The sequence below is a fragment of the Rattus norvegicus genome, chromosome 1, assembly GCF_021556685.1.
Source record: "Rattus norvegicus strain SHRSP/BbbUtx chromosome 1, alternate assembly SHRSP_T2T, whole genome shotgun sequence".
In the NCBI taxonomy this organism is placed as follows: domain Eukaryota; kingdom Metazoa; phylum Chordata; class Mammalia; order Rodentia; family Muridae; genus Rattus; species Rattus norvegicus.
The window spans coordinates 159191667-159207976 of record NC_141534.1 but is presented as its reverse complement, the minus strand read 5'-3'; the positions used below and the strand labels follow the sequence as shown (position 1 = coordinate 159207976).

General features: G+C 41.3%; 1 protein-coding gene across 14 annotated transcripts in view; it reads left to right on the top strand.

Moving 5' to 3' along the window:
• Ankrd42 (ankyrin repeat domain 42) overlaps positions 1-16310 on the top strand; it is a 43053-nt gene that overhangs the window by 22915 nt on the left and 3828 nt on the right. For 13 of the 14 annotated variants that reach the window (XR_015685421.1, XR_015685429.1, XM_087656617.1 and 10 more), the window contains 4 exons: positions 112-237; positions 1889-1994; positions 7597-7769; positions 13195-13321. Coding sequence is in view for 12 of the 14 variants with exons in the window: in XM_087656617.1 (XP_087512743.1) it covers positions 112-237; positions 1889-1994; positions 7597-7769; positions 13195-13321 (532 nt within the window). In the remaining 2 variants the exon portion in view is untranslated. The remainder of the gene's footprint in view (positions 1-111; positions 238-1888; positions 1995-7596; positions 7770-13194; positions 13322-16310) is intronic. The other variant, XM_087656682.1, reaches the window with a different exon arrangement.

Here is a 16310-nt window from a genome sequence, read left to right as displayed (position 1 = left end):
ACCTGAAGTAGCTTCATACTTAAGATAATATTAAAACTGGATTGTGTGACAGCTTGAGGTAGGGAAAAGAACAAAGCCCTGCGTTTGCTAAAATGTTGACCTTTTTTTCAGATTTAGCCTTTCCAGGCCATGTGGCTGCCTTTAAGGGTGATTTAGAAATGCTTAAGAAACTGATAGACGATGGGGTAATTAATCTGAATGAACGTGATGAAAATGGATCAACTCCCATGCATAAAGGTGAGCTCTTCCTGCTTCAGCTTCTGCTGTGATATCCTACGAGTTATTTAGCCTTGAAAGAAGCTATCAGAAACCTACCCTGGTGGACAGCAGTGAATGTTATATGGAATACACAGTCTCATTTCTAGTTAAGTGACTTTTATGACGCCAAATGTGGATGCCTTGTTGTAAGGAACCTTGTTGCAACAGTTTTTTTTAAAGAATTATTTTATTTTCCTCTTTTTTTTTAAATTTTATTTTGAATAGGGTCTTATTGTATAGTCCTGTAAGTAGGCTGGCCTCAAATTCACAGAGATCACCTTCCTCTGCCTCTGTCCTGGGTGCTCAGATTAAAGGTGTGTGCCACCATTTCCCGCCCTTTTCTTTAAGGAATATTTTTAATTTTATTTTATGTATATGTGTGTTTGTCTGGGTGGTATGTACCATGTACATGCCTGGTTACCTTCACAAGCTAAAAAAGGGATCAGATCCGCTGATAGTGGACTATAGACAGTTGTAAGCTGCCATGTTGGGGCTGGGATTTGAAAAACAAGTGTCTTGATGGCTGAGTCATCTCTCCAGGCCAGAATCTTCTCTTTCTTTTCTTTCCTTTTCCTATCTTTCCTTCCCTTCTTCCCTTCCCTTCCCTTCCCTTCCCTTTCCTTTCCTTTTCTTTTCCTTTCTTGTCTTTTTGTTTTCAGAATTTTTTGTTATATTCCATTTTAGGGACATTATTTCTCCTTCATTCTTCCTTTGTATTGCCTGAGATAGAATGAAATTGTCAGGCTAAACTAATTATTTTAAACCAAACACCATTATTCATGATCACAAATATGATTTCTTGATCACATTTAAGAACAGGAAATACAGAGTATGTTACTGTTTTTTTGCCAAAAGGATATTTACATTGGGGAATTCTGTAGTATATTTTTGGCAGCTTGTTCTGGGTAGGAGAGAGATGAAGAAAGGGAATAGGAATTGAGGAATCGAATGAGTCACTAAGGATCAAAGTGATGATATGTTTATAGAGACAGTAACTTAGTTATCAATGCATATCTCACTATATGCAATGAGTAGTGAAATCCTATCTATATCTATCTATCAATGCCAGAGCAAGATTGGGGTGGGTGGTCAGTGATAGAGTTCAGTGTGTAAAGTGCTTGCTGCTAGACCTGATGCCATGAGTCTGATCCTTGGAAAGTTGTCCTCTGACCTCCAGGTTTACACTGTGAGGTACCCACATGAAGTAAGTAAGTAGATGAAAAGTGTTAGAAAGAAGATTTCTTTTGTGTGTTACTTTCATACACAGAAGAGCATCGAGCAAGATTATTCATGTGTCTAAGGTCCTTGTGATTGGAGTGCTCATATTGGAGACACAAGACTGCATAAGAGTTGTGCCCTTGAACAAGGGTTAAGAAGACTGTTTTCTAGTTTCTCTCACTTGCTTGTTTGAACTTTAAACTCCAATTTTTTATATTTGTATCCAAAATTATTTGAGCACAGTAGATATTTGGTTAAATGTCAAATAAATGTGCAAGTGAAAAAGAGAATCTTAGCACAGCTTACTTTTGTTAGTTACTACAAGGCCAAAATGTCAGAAAACCGTTTTCAGTAACAATTCTCTCTGTATGAGTTATGTGTTTCTTTTTTTTTTTTTTTTCTTTTTAAAAAGCTGCTGGACAGGGCCACATCGATTGTTTGCAGTGGTTAGTTGAAATGGGAGCTGACAGCAATATTACCAACAAAGCAGGAGAGAGACCCAGCGATGTGGCTAAGAGGTATAAATTCTGTCTACTTGATTCTATTGTCTTCCTTCTGCTTTTAGAGCTGTACATTTAGTTTCTCATACTTAGACATTTCTGAGTATTTAATACAGGGGACTCAATGATGGGATCACAGTTTTTTTTTCCTTTTTTTTCTTTATTAACTTGAGTATTTCTTATTTACATTTCGATTGTTATTCCCTTTCCTGGTTTCCGGGCCAACATCCCCCTAACCCCTCCCCCTCCCCTTTTAGATAGGTGTTCCCCTCCCCCCCCTCCCCACATTACCACCCTCCCCCAACAATCACTTTCACTGGGGGTTCAGTCTTGGCAGGACCAAGGGCTTCCCCTTCCACTGGTGCTCTTACTAGGCTATTCATTGCTACCTATGAGGTTGGAGCCCAGGGTCAGTCCATGTATATAGTGTTTGGGTAGTGGCTTAGTCCCTGGAAGCTCTGGTTGCTTGGCATTGTTGTTCATATGGGGTCTTGAGCCCCTTCAAACTCTTCCAGTCCTTTCTCCTTCAACAGGGGTCCTATTCTCAGTTCAGTGGTTTGCTGCTGGCATTTGCCTATGTATTTGCTGTGTTCTGGCTGTGTCTCTCAGGAGAGATCTACATCCGGTTCCTGTCGGACTGCACTTCGTTGCTTCATCCATTTTGTCTAATTGGGTGGCTGTATATGTATGGGCCACATGTGGGACAGTCTCTGAATAGGTGTTCCTTCTGCCTCTGTTTTAATCTTTGCCTCCCTATTCCCTGCCAAGGGTATTCTTGTTCCCCTTTTAAAGAGGGAGTGAAGCATTTGCATTTTGATCATTCTTCTTGAGTTTCATGTGTTCTGTGCATCTAGGGTAATTCAAGCATTTGGGCTAATAGCCACTTATTAATGAGTGCATACCATGTGTGTTTTTCTGTGATTGGGTTACCTCACTCAGGATATTTTCCAGTTCCCTCTATTTGCCTATGAATTTCATAAAGTCATTGTTTTTGATAGCTGAGTAATATTCCATTGTGTAGATGTACCACATTTTCTGTATCCACTCCTCTGTTGAAGGGCATCTGGGTTGTTTCCAGCTTCTGGCTATTATAAATAAGGCTGCTATGAACATAGTGGAGCACGTGTCTTTGTTATATGTTGGAACATCTTTTGGGTATATGTCCAAGAGAGGTATAGCTGGATACTCAGGTAGTTCAATGTCCAATTTTCTGAGGAACCTCCAGACTGATTTTCAGAATGGTTGTACCAGTCTGCAATCCCACCAACAATGGAGGAGTGTTCCTCTTTCTCCACATCCTCGCCAGCATTTGCTGTCACCTGAGTTTTTGATCTTAGCCATTCTGACTGGTTTGAGGTAGAATCTCAGGGTTGTTTTGATTTGCATTTCCCTTATGACTAAAGATATTGAACATTTCTTTAGGTGTTTCTCAGCCATTCGGCATTCCTCAGCTAAGGTCAGGTCCAGGAGTCCTCGGCACACCGCAGTGATCTAACTAGTGTGTACAATGCTTGTTCACCCAGATATCCTTGATGCCTTGCTGAGAAATACTGGTAGGAAGGGATAACAACAGTGAGACTAGAGAAGCAGTGCTTTGGATCATAGTTAGGGATTCACAGGAGCTAAATGTAACCTCTATACAGAATGCTGTGAGCTCATGCAGGCCATCTCTGTGTTCATTTGGCTGTTGTTTCTTCAGTGTCTGACCAGTTCCCATAGACCATGCACTGGCCACAAGTCAGATAGCAAAGGTGGGAAGCACAGTATCTGCAGTCAGGAAGCCCTAGAAACTTTAGTTCAAAGGAGAACAAATGTACAAACAAAGCTCAGTAATAAAACCATTGCCTTGCCTCGCCCACCTCACATGGTGTGTATGAGTGAGGAAAACTGCCAGCTCTTCCTGCCTGTCAGCAGTGTGGCATTGAAAACAGCACAGATGAGAGTAAACGATGAAAAAAGAGAATGCAGAGGAATAGGACTTCAACTGTTGCCAAGAAAACCATTTTTTTATTTTTAGGAGCAGCATTTATATTGACACTTGCTAGAGGATTTGCAACATAACATTTTTTTATTTTTGTTACTCAGAGCTGCTTGAGTTTATACCATGAGTATGGGCTACAGTGGCAGGTGAGGCTTGACCTGGTGTTTGGTTGGTCCAACAACTACTTAACCTCTGTGTAGCTCAGCTGCCCTTCAACTTGTAGTTCGGTCTCCCTGGTGCTGGGATTAGAGGTTTATGCCACTATACCTCATTGGGTTGTTTCCTTGTTGTTGGTTTTAAAGGGTTCTTTATATATTCTAGATACTCGTTCTTTCTCAGAAAATATCCTTTGCAAAGAATATTTTTCTCTCAGTTGTGGGATCTTTTCATACATTTGGAACTGAGTCAATTTCAGTGAAGTTTTCCTTTTTTGGAGTATGTATTTGGTGTTAGATCTTCAAAAATCTTTGTGACTTTGTATTCTATGTTTTCTTGTAGAAGTTGTATGCTGTGTGGTCTATGGCTCTGATATATATATCTCCAGTACTATGCATTTGCGTCTAAGTTCATTCTTTTACAAATTAATATCAATTATAGTTCTATTTGTTGAAAATACTTTCGTCACTGCCTTTGTGACTTTGTCAAAGCTCAACTTCATTTGTTTGTTTGGACAGGACTTAGTCCAGACTGGCTTTAAACTACCACAGAGCCCAACTGGCCTCTGGTAGCTCAAAGCTATGATCCTTGTGCCACCTCAGTTTTAAGTGCTGAGATTCTAGGCATATGGCACCATATATCTAACCTAATACTTAAATATAGTAAAAATGGAAATAGGAACTACATCTCCAAGTAGAATAAAAAAGGATAACTAAGGTAACTTACAAGGCAAATTAGGATATTAAAAATTATTTTAGATAAATTATTAATAAAATGTGGAATGGGAATAAGGGGAAACTAGCAGGAAGATTGGTAAGAGAGGGAAGGTATGTAGAACTAATAGGAAAAATAAAGTTCGAAGGAAAAAAAGTAATTAAAAAACAAGACAGGGGGTTGGGGATTTAGCTCAGTGGTAGAGCGCTTGCCTAGCAAGCACAAGGCCCTGGGTTCAGTCCCCAGCTCCGGAAAAAAAAACAAAACAAACAAACAAACAAAAAAACCAAGACAGGGATAGTAGCGCATGCCAACATTCTGAAGGTGGGTGGGCAGATCCCTGTAGAATTTCAGGCCAGCAGGGCTGCACAGCAACACCCTGTCTCAGAACAAAGAGAAAGACAAAAACAAAACAAACCCCAACAGCCATCATTAGTCCTTTCCCAAAAGCAGATGGGAGATTCGATGTTTTCCCCTCCAAGCTGCGTCTTTTGACATGTGCTGGAGTTGGGGTAGTGGGCAGCAAGTTGTTTTCCTCTCTGTTCCAAACAGGTTCTACCTGAAAGAACAGTGTGGAGGCTGGGCTCTTCTAAGCTTTACTGAGCCGGGCAAGAGCTAGGACAGTGACCACCAGTGGCTCAGTTCATGCCTTTCATCTCTGTACGTGAACCTAGACTGCAGCAAGTATAGGAGCAGTGCCCCCATGTACTGACGCAGTGCATCTCCCATGTGTGCTTGGGCGTGGGAACATGAAAACTATGGCATACTTCCACTATTTGTCTCCAGGGGTTGAGAGTGAAGAAGGTGGTCAAACCCACACAGTCTGCAAGGGGCATGATGCACACCCGTGGACTCTAACTCTGTGCTCTAGCAATACTAGTCTATTCCAGCTCCTGCTTATAGCCATTTCTCAGAGGTCAGGCTACCATTGCCAAACAGAAGTTTCCTTGTTCCCCTCTGTATGCATTTCCCAGCTTTGGAGATCTGTAGCAGTAAATCTATGTTCAAATCACAGCCAGTTTCTTAGGCCCACATTGACTCTTGCAGCAAGCACTTGTGGAGCTTGTGAAAAAGAGGCCACTAGCACTTGAAGATATGAAGGTACAGGGTCCCTGGTTTCTTCAAGCCTGAGGGTCCATGGTGGCATCTCTCTTAAGATGGTTGTACAGTATAGCACACTGAGCAAACGAGCAGGTGCTGGGACCCTTTCCTGTGCCTGTCTATGTATAGATCCAAATTTGCTGCCTCAAACTAATTTTGCACAGTGCTAGGTTGTGCACCCATGGATCTTTCCCGGGTTCTCTTCTCTTTTTCTTAAAGCCCCAAGGGGGATTTTCTTTCTTGTCCCAAGCTGTGCTGCCTACAGGTAGTGTAGTACTAGTAGCACTGCAGTTCTTTGCTTCTTCCAGAATTTAAGGTACAATATGTCTGGATTGGAGCTGGTCACTATCCATCCATTGCACATGTTTGTAGCTACTCCTCAAAGTTCTTTTTTCAGTCTTGTGAAGATACAGAATGTTCTGGCTGTCTCCAGTCTACCATAGCCCCTTGCTGTCTTCCCTTGTTAGCCTGACAACTCTATATAACTTTATTACTAAATTTTGTGTTTGTTCTTGTGATGCTGGGAATCAAACCTGGGTACTTATACATACTAGGCAAGTACTGTACAACTGAGCTGTAAACCCTGCTGTATCGATAGCTGTTTAATAATTTACTTGCTGTGACTGAAGAAAAATAAGAATGTACATATGTATAAATGTATAGTTATAAAACTGAGTGTATTAGTTTCTTTTGCACTTCTGTAACCAAATTACCTAATCAACAACTTGATTGGAGAAAAGCTTATTTAGGCTCATGGTTTCAGAGTATTTCAGCTCAGCACAGTTAGGAAGGCACAGCAGCCAAGGCTTGCTGGTGAGAGGATGTGGCGGTGGTTGTTCACATGCAGGAAACCTGGAAGCAGACAGCTCTGGCCTCCCAGGGGTGGGTATACTCTTCAAAGCCTTATTCTGTCAGCCAGGCTTCATCTCCTAAAGGCCTCCCTCATAGCACTGCCACAAGCAGGAGACCTGACTGGGCATTCAAACCATGAGTGTATGCAACATTATATATTCAAACAATAACAGTGTGGAAAATAGAACTTAATATTCTCCATGTCCTAGAAGAAAGTGTCACGTATTTCAGTTAACAACATTATGGGAAAATAATGCTTGTTTCACTTATTTATAACAAAATTTCTAAAATTAAGAATGTATTATTAGTGGTTTAATGAAATGTAAAAAAAAGCAAAGAGAATAGAAAACAGAAGGAAATGTCATTATTCCTTTAAATTTCAAATGTGCTAAGTGCTTTGGGTTGAAGGATGAAGAGTAAGTTAGTAAGTGGTTATGGTAAAAACTTTAACTCCAGAATTCTGTCATCTGTCTTGGACTAGCAAAAGGAAATAAAGTAGGGAATCAAGTAGGATTTCTGGGCTCTGCAGCCCATAGAGTAGTTTTGTTTAGAGGCACACTAAGTGTTCTTTTCATCTGGGACAGCAGCACTTGTGGCGTTGCTTCTCAGCAGGAATACTCTATAGTATTCAATAGCCAAGGTTCCCATGCTGGGCGCAGGTCAGATCTCAGTGATCTTCAGGTGCTGACTTGCTTCCTTGCTTGGTGGTGGGTTGATAGAAGTGCATGTATGTAAAATTGTCCAAGTTAAGTGTGAACTGCAGTTGAGATGTATGGATGTTTTGGATCTGGTTAATTATTAATTCTTTTTTTACAGATTTGCCCATTTGGCAGCAGTGAAACTCTTAGAGGGGCTACAGAAATATGAGATAGATGACATTGAAGGTGATAAAAATCATATAAGTTTTTTCATAAGGCATGGTGTTGAAGGAAGCACCGATGCCAAGGATGACTTAAGTCTGAGTGAATCAGACAAAGCGAACGCCAGAAGTAAGTATGCTACCTCTATCATGTGTCAGCCACTCAAAACTATAAGTCACAGGACTGGGGAGATGGCTCAGTAGGTAAATCACTGGCTGTAATTCCTAGAACTCGTGTAACAGTGGCAAGGTGGCATGCTTCTATAATCCCAGTGCTCCTGACATGTGATGGGAGGCAAAGACTGGGTAATGCCTCAGAGCCCGAGGGCCAGGTAACCTGGAGTAAGCTGGAGTATGCATCCATGAACAACAATGAGAGCCTGTCTCTATCATGAATGGAAAGCAAGAACCTACACTGGAGGTTGTCCTTTGAACCCCAAACATGTGTTGTAGCACATGCTTGCCTGAATGAACATAAAAGAACATGTGTACATATGAATGTGTGTTCACAGACAATATGTATCAATCATATATACATACCATAAACCAAGAAACAAACAAACAAAGGCAGACAAATGCTAGGGCTGGTGAGCTGGCTTAGAGGCTGGTTAAGAGCTCTTGTTCTTAACCATATACATAAGTAAAATTTATTTATTGTTAAAAATAATTTACTTATTAAATAAAAATTAGTAATACACATAAAAATTAACAATCAGGCCTATTTTTTTACTGCAAGTTTGGAAATTATTCAGATAACACTGTCTATAAAGAAAAGTAATTTGGTATTTTCAGAATCAAAAATTAGTATTTTTGTCCTAAAAGTTATTGAAAGTATATATAAGTGTAAGATATGGTCTTTAGAATGAAAGAATGTAACATGGAAACTAAAGAAGTTAAATAAGACAACATATTTAAGTGGATCATAAACATGGCAAAAGCCAAGTCAAGAGTGATAATGTAGCACTTGGGAGCCGAGGATCCAAGTCTGGACTGTATAGTGAGCATAGAGCAAGCATGGGCTGCAGAAGTAACTGCTTCCCTCCCTGCATTTCTAAGGCCTGTTGGTAAATGCTATTTTTGTAAAGATTTATTATTTTCATTTTGTGTGTGTGTGTGTGTGTGTGTGTGTGTGTGTGTGTGTGTGTGTGTGTGTGTGTGTGTATTTTGCTTGTATGTATGTCTTAGGTCTCTTCACAGAGGTAAAACACTGAGATGGCCACTAAATGTGGGTGCTCGGGTCCTAACTTGAATTCTCTGGAAGAGTAGCAAGTGCTCTTAACAGATGAGAGAATGCATTAACCAAGCATCTTAGAGAAGGAATGGCTTATTTAGGCTTATAGTTCCAGAAAAGTGTCAATCCTGGCAGGGAGGTATAATTATAGTAGCAAGCTGCTAGCAGGAAGCAGAGAGCTTTGAAGGAGAGAAAACTAAATTCAAAGCAGTGGGAGGCTTTTTAGCTCTTAGAGCCTAATCTCATTGACTTCTTCCTGCAAGGCTATACTGCTTAAATTTCCCAATCAACTAGGGACTCTGTTCAAATATCAGGGGGATATTGTCATTCATGCAGTAACAGCCATGGTAATTGATTTATGTTTAAAGACCGTCATTCTGACTATTGAGAGTATAGTAGACTAGAGGGTGAGAAAGAATATAACATTTCTAGTCTCGATTATTTTCTTGATTATAATGGTAAGTTTTGCTTCACTGCTTTGGCTCCTGGTAGATCTCACATGTGTACACATACACACACACACACACACACACACACACACACACACACACACAATTACAGTCCGGATACACAAACATACACACTTACACAGAGTCCAGACACACACACACACACACAATTACAGTCCGGATACACAAACATACCCACTTACACAGAGTCCAGACACACACACACACACACACACACACACACACACACACTAGCTTATTTTTAAAATGCCTTTGCTACCTCAAAGGCTGGGCACTCCTAAACTTTTCCCTACTACTCCAGGCCCAATTGGGGAAGTGACCAGTGGACCCTTAACCCGAAATTTCCCATGGTTGATTGGCTTTTTCTTCTGCTGCTCCTGTGTCCCATTCTTCTACTTAGAGTCATTGTGATCTCCTCTGTTTCTCTCTGCATTCTACCTGTGCAACTCTTAAGTGTACCATCCTGTGTTGTTGTTATCTTTATTGATCCATCAAAAACCAATTGGGGACAAGGACCTTCAGTGTCTGGTCATGGAGATTCTCGATTAAATCAAAGCCTTAGAACCAATCTCCAACATATGATTACCACTTGGAGGATAATTAGATTCCATTTAATGGTGTCTTAGTATGCTCAGACTGTTGTAATTAGAGACTGGAAAGTTAAACAACAGAAATTTATTTCTTGCAATTAGGGGCTGGAAGTCCTAACTCAAAGTCTAACATGATTGTTTTATGGAGGAGGACTTGCTTTTGACTATGATATGACCATATCCTCAAATGAAAGAGTGAAGAGGGCTTGGGGGCAGAACAAAGATGCAAATGTGGTCCATCTAAAGTGGACTCCGCTAATGATATTAATCCCATGAGAATAGGACACCTGCTGCCATGCCATTTAACTCCAGTCACCTTCTATGAACCCTGTCTCCAAGTAACATCACATTGGAAGATAGAGCTTTCATGTGAATTTTGGGAGAGATCTATTAAGTCAATAACAAATTAATAACCAACAAAACATTCTAAATTAGTTTAAGTTAGACTGCCCCCTTCCTTCAGAATACATGCTGCTTGATACAAATAGATACACAGAAGCCAATGGGGTTGTGGTTTTTATAGGTGTTATGCTTTAAACAAACAAACAAATTGGAGAGATGGCTCAGTGGTTAAGAGCACTGGCTGCTTTTCCAGAGGACCTGGTTCAATTCCCAGTACCCACATGGCAGCTCACAACTACCTGTAACTCTAGTTTCAGATCTGACATCCTCACACAGAAGTGAGTGTAGGCAAAGTGTTTGTCTGTCTGTCTGTCTGTCTGTCTGTCTGTCTGTCTCTCTCTCTCTCTATCTAAATGGAACTAAACAAGTCTGGTAATTAGAGCAAATTTTGTTTCTGTGGCAGTTCTGCTGGTGTTTCAGCTATTGGCATATAGTTCTCCTGCCAGTATTTTTACTCTGTAATATTGAAAGGTTTCCTTTCCTTAGAACTTTGCAAAACATTTTTATCCATCACAGTAAGTGTATGGGAATGATAATATTTCTTAAGATACACTAATTAGGGTATCATATTACTTCATTTATAAAGAGTGTATAGTGATTTGAATGAAAACGGCCCCCATGGCCCCCACAGGTTATAGGGAGTGGCATTATTAGGTGTGACCTTGTTGGAGTAGGTGTGCCATTGTTGGAGGATACGTGACACTGGGGATGGGCATGAAGTTTCAAATGCTCAAGCCAGGCCTAGTGTCTCCCTGCTGTCTGCTGATCCAGATGTAGAACTCTAGCTATGTTTCCAGCATCAAGTCTGCCGGCATGCTCTCATGCTTCTCACCATGATGACAATGGACTAAACCTCTGAAACTGTGAGCCAGCCCCAATTAAATGTTGTCCTTTATAAGAGTTGCCACAGTGATGGTGTCTCTTCTCAGCAAAAGAACTTTGACTAAGACAGAGCCCTGGGTTTGTAAGTTATTTGTCCAGAGTCACCCTATAACTGGACGTAAGGCTTTCAGACTTGCTTATGTAGGACACTTGCCACCACACTTATTGTATCCTGAAGGGAGTATGTTCATGCCACATAACCTTATTGTTTCTTCTCACTGTGTTTGGTCAGGGAGCCATGGTTTGTTCTAGTGGATAGGAAGGATGGTTTCAGTGGATCTCTGGTGAGGAAAGCTAGAAGAATGTGTTGGAATTGAGGGTAATCTAAGCACAACCATGTAAGCCATATAGTGTGTGAATAGTAGGTCTTAAGCAGTGATTCAGACGTCAGAGCTTCACCACTATTTAACTTGGTTGATTTCAGAACCTCGGCTTTCTCATCTAGGAAATCCAGCTATGTTGCTATTGCTACCCTGACAGAATTGTTACAAGGCTTAATTTTATACACTAAAGAACAGGAACTGCCTAGCTTGTGGTAGAGGCTCAGAAATGTCAGTTGCCTTCCTTTTGATCTTTGGAAGATGTTTTTAGTTATTCTGGTTGGAATATATAGTAGTGCTTAAAACATTTTCTAAGAAATATTAAAATTCATGTCTGGATATATTTATTTTTTCTTTAAAAAGACTTAAAAGTGCCCATTACAATCTCAGGCTTATTTTCCAGGGACATGGCAAAATCTTCCATTGTGAATTCAACCAAGGGATAATCTGCTAGCTTCAGTTTTCTTGAATTTTCTAACATGCAGCACATAATACATGGCCTGCTACCTCTCATCTTGAAACACTGCTAGTCTTCTTGAAGATATCTTGCCTATATGTCAGCATTATAATGATCCAATGCATGTTCCAATGAAAGGCTCTCAGGGAGAACTTTCCCTCGGGATGGAGACCCTCCAACTCCAAAGACCAGACCGAGACACCACAGGATGCAATCAGCAAGAGGATTTGGTTTATTGTCGGGATACACAGGCACAGGCACAGGCACAGGCACCTGCGGGCGCTTCAGTCACTCGGGGGACTGGCGCGCCCCACGGAACCAAGGATGAGCTTTTTATAGGATTTTGGGGAGCAGAAGCAAGCATACAGAAGCAGATGCATGGTTACAGGGATATAATTGGTGGATTCTAATGTGGCAAGGGTTCAGCCCGGGGGCAAGTTTCCTAGCTACCTTCCTGAAACATAACGACTGACTCGGCCCCCCAAGGGTTCAGCCTGGGGGCAAGTTTCCTAGTTACCTTCTTGGAACATAACGGCTGACTCGGCCCCCCACCAGGGTGTGGGACCTCTCCTGGGGCTTTTCTCATTGTCAGGTGCTCAACCGCAGTCGTCCTGTTGCCAGGCCTTCAACCAAACCTATCTTGCTTGGCAGCCGCTGTGTACTCAGTGTTCTAACCTTTCCCTGAACCAGTCATCTTAAGTACAGCCTTGCAAAATGGCGTTACTGCTGCTAAGCTGGGGTCTTTCACCAATAACAGAATCTTCCAATTACGGTTTTTATTGCTTGCATGCTGATATTTTCCTTTCTACATATTTATCACACTTAGATCAATTCCATCCATAAGCTGCAGACCACGGTTCTGTTAAAGAAGAAGGCAATGGGGGTGGAGAGGTAGGTCAGTGGGTAAGAGTACTTTTTGCTCTTTGCAAGGACCTGGGTTTGGTTCTCACCACTCACATGGTGGTGCCTTATAACCACCTAAACTCCAGTTCCAGTGGGTCAAATGCCTTCTTCTGACCTTCACAGGCACCAGACACACATGTGGTCCACACATGCAGACAAAATACTTGTACACATAAAAATAAAATTAATAATTAAATATTTTTTAAAAGAAGAAAAGCAAATGTTGAGAGGGAATCATCATCATGTAATCATATGTGCTGTCATCTAAATTAGGTTCTTTAATATTTAACTGTCTTTCAGTGAGAGCTCATAAGAAAATTGTAGAATTGAGACAACTTCTGGAAATCGCTGAGAGCAACTTTAAACACTTGGGTGGGATAACAGAAGAGGATCTAAAGCAGAAGAAAGAACTACTGGAGTCTAAGAAGTAATGTCCTTAAAACCATTGCTTTGTATTTAGTACCTGTGAATTCCAAGGGATCTTTCCTCCCTCCCTCAGTCCCTCCCTATCTCCCTCTCTCCTTCCTTCCTTTCTTCCTTTCTAGACATGGTGGTACATAACTTTAATCCCAGTGCTTGGAGGCAGAGGCAGACAGATCTCTGAGTCTGAGGTCAACCTAGTCTACATAGTGAATTCTAGGATAGACAGGAGTATATAGAGAAATCCTGATTAAACAAACAAGCAAACCCACTTTTGTTGTTGTTAAATAAAGACAGAATCTTAAAATATAGTGTTGTTAGCCCAGAATTCACTCTAGTCCAGAAATGCTTCATGTTCAAGGAATTTGCCTGTGTCTTTCTCCTGCATGCTGGAATTAAAGGGTTATGCCACATGTCTGTAATCTGGAAGATTCTTACATATTTCCAAGTTCATCTTTTAGTTTAAGATCCAGCCTTGACACCCTGTCCCCCGACTGGATTATAGCCTGTGCTGACCCTGAGGTAATAGTTACCTCAACTCAATAATTCTGATCTCTTGTTAATCACAGCTGATTTCTAAGCCCCAGTTAGCCATTATTAATTAGCCCCTCAATGCAAATTCATTTAAGTGGCGCTGGTCTCTGGTTAATCACAGATGGTTCTGCAGTCCCAGCAAAGCAGTGAAGCACAGGCTTTGGTTCTAAAGATATCTTAACTCAAATACATCACAGGAATGGCCTATAGTGTCTACTAACTTTACAAATCAGCCTACATCCCTCAAGGTTCTTCCTTCCAAGCTCCCACCACAGTTCATTAAGCTTTTATTTAGCACTTGGGGCCTGAAGTTCTAAAAGCTTCCACAGTCCTCTCCAAAACAACCCAGCCAGGTCTGTCACAGCAGGACCCACTTCTCTGGTACCAATTTCTGTCCTAGTTTGCTTTTTGTTGCTTTGATGGAACATTGACCAACACCAACATGGGCTAGGACAAGTGCTTATTTACCTTATGCATCCAAATTACACTCTTGTCTTTGAGGGAAGTCAGGGCAGGAACCCAAGGCAAGAACCTGGAGGCAAGAACTGAAGCTGCTTACTGGTTTGCTCCTCAGAGTTTGCTCAACCTATTTCTTATACCCTCAGGGCCGAGTGCCCAGGTGGGCCTGGCTGGGCCTTCCCATATCATTCATTTTCATTAAGAACAGAATTGAAGACCCAGAAATGAACCCACACACCTATGGTCACTTGATCCTTGACAAAGGAGCTAAAACCATTCATTGGAAAAAAAGATAGCATTTTCAACAAATGGCACTGTTTCAACTGGAAGTCAGCATGTAGAAGAATGCAAATTGATCCGTTCTTATCACCCTGTACAAAGCTTAAGTCCAAGTGGATCAAGGACCTCCACATCAAACCAGATGCTCTCAAACTAATAGAAGAAAAAGTGGGGAAGAATCTCAAACACATGGGGACTGGAGAAAATTTCCTGAACAAAACACCAATGGCTTATGCTCTAAGATCAAGAATCGACAAATGGGATCTCATAAAACTACAAAGCTTCTGTAAGGCAAAGGACACTGTTGTTAGGACAAAACAGCGACCAACAGATTGGGAAAAGATCTTTACCAATCCTACAACTGATAGAGGGCTAATATCCAAAATATACAAAGAACTCATGAAGTTAGACTTCAGGGAGACAAATAACCCTATTAAAAAATGGGGTTCAGAGGTAAAGAATTCACAGCTAAAGAATGCTGAATGGCTGAGAAGCACCTAAAGAAATGTTCACCATCTTTAGTCATAAGGGAAATGCAAATCAAAACAACCCTGAGATTCTACCTCAAACCAGTCAGAATGGCTAAAATCAAAAACTCCGGGGGTTGGGGATTTAGCTCAGTGGTAGAGTGCTTGCCTAGGAAGCTCAAGGCCCTGGGTTCGGTCCCCAGCTCTGAAAAAAAGAACAAAAAACAAACAAACAAAAAAAGCAAACAAACAAACAAAAAAAAACTCCGGTGACAGCAGATGCTGGCGAGGATGTGGAGAAAGAGGGACACTCCTCCATTGTTGGTGGGATTGCAGACTGGTACAACCATTCTGGAAATCAGTCTGGAGGTTCCTCAGAAAATTGGACATTGCACTACCTGAGGACCCAGCTATACCTCTCTTGGGCATATACCCAAAAGATGCCCCAACAGATAAAAAAGACATGTGCTCCACTATGTTCATAGCAGTCTTATTTATAGTAGCTAGAAGCTGGAAAGAACCCAGATGCCCTTCAACAGAGGAATGGATACAGGAAATGTGGTACATCTACACAGTGGAATACTATTCAGCTATCAAAAACAATGACTTTATGAAATTCATAGGCAAATGGAGGGAACTAGAAAATATCCTGAGTGAGGTAACCCAATCACAGAAAAACACACATGGTATGCACTCATTGATAAGTGGCTATTAGCCCAAATGCTCGAATTACCCAAGATGCACAGAACACATGAAACTCAAGAAGGATGACCAAAACGTGGATACTTCACTACTTCTTTAAAAGGAGAACAAGAATACCCTTGGCAGGGAATAGGGAGGCAAAGATTAAAACAGAGGCAGAAGAAACACCCATTCAGAGCCTGCCCCACATGTGGCCCATACATATACAGCCATTCAATTAGACAAGATGGATGAAGCAAAGAAGTGCAGTCTGACAGGAACCGGATGTAGATCTCTCCTGAGAGACACAGCCAGAATACAGCAAATACATAGGCAAATGCCAGCAGCAAATCACTGAACTGAGAACGGGACCCCCGTTGAAGGAATCAGAGAAAGGATTGGAAGAGCTTGAAGGGGCTCGAGACCCCATATGAACAACAATGCCAAGCAACCAGAGCTTCCAGGGACTAAGCCACTACCTAAAGACTATACATGGACTGACCCTGGACTCTGACCTCATAGGTAGCAATGAATATCCTAGTAAGAGCACCAGTGGAAGGGGAAGCCCTTGGTCCT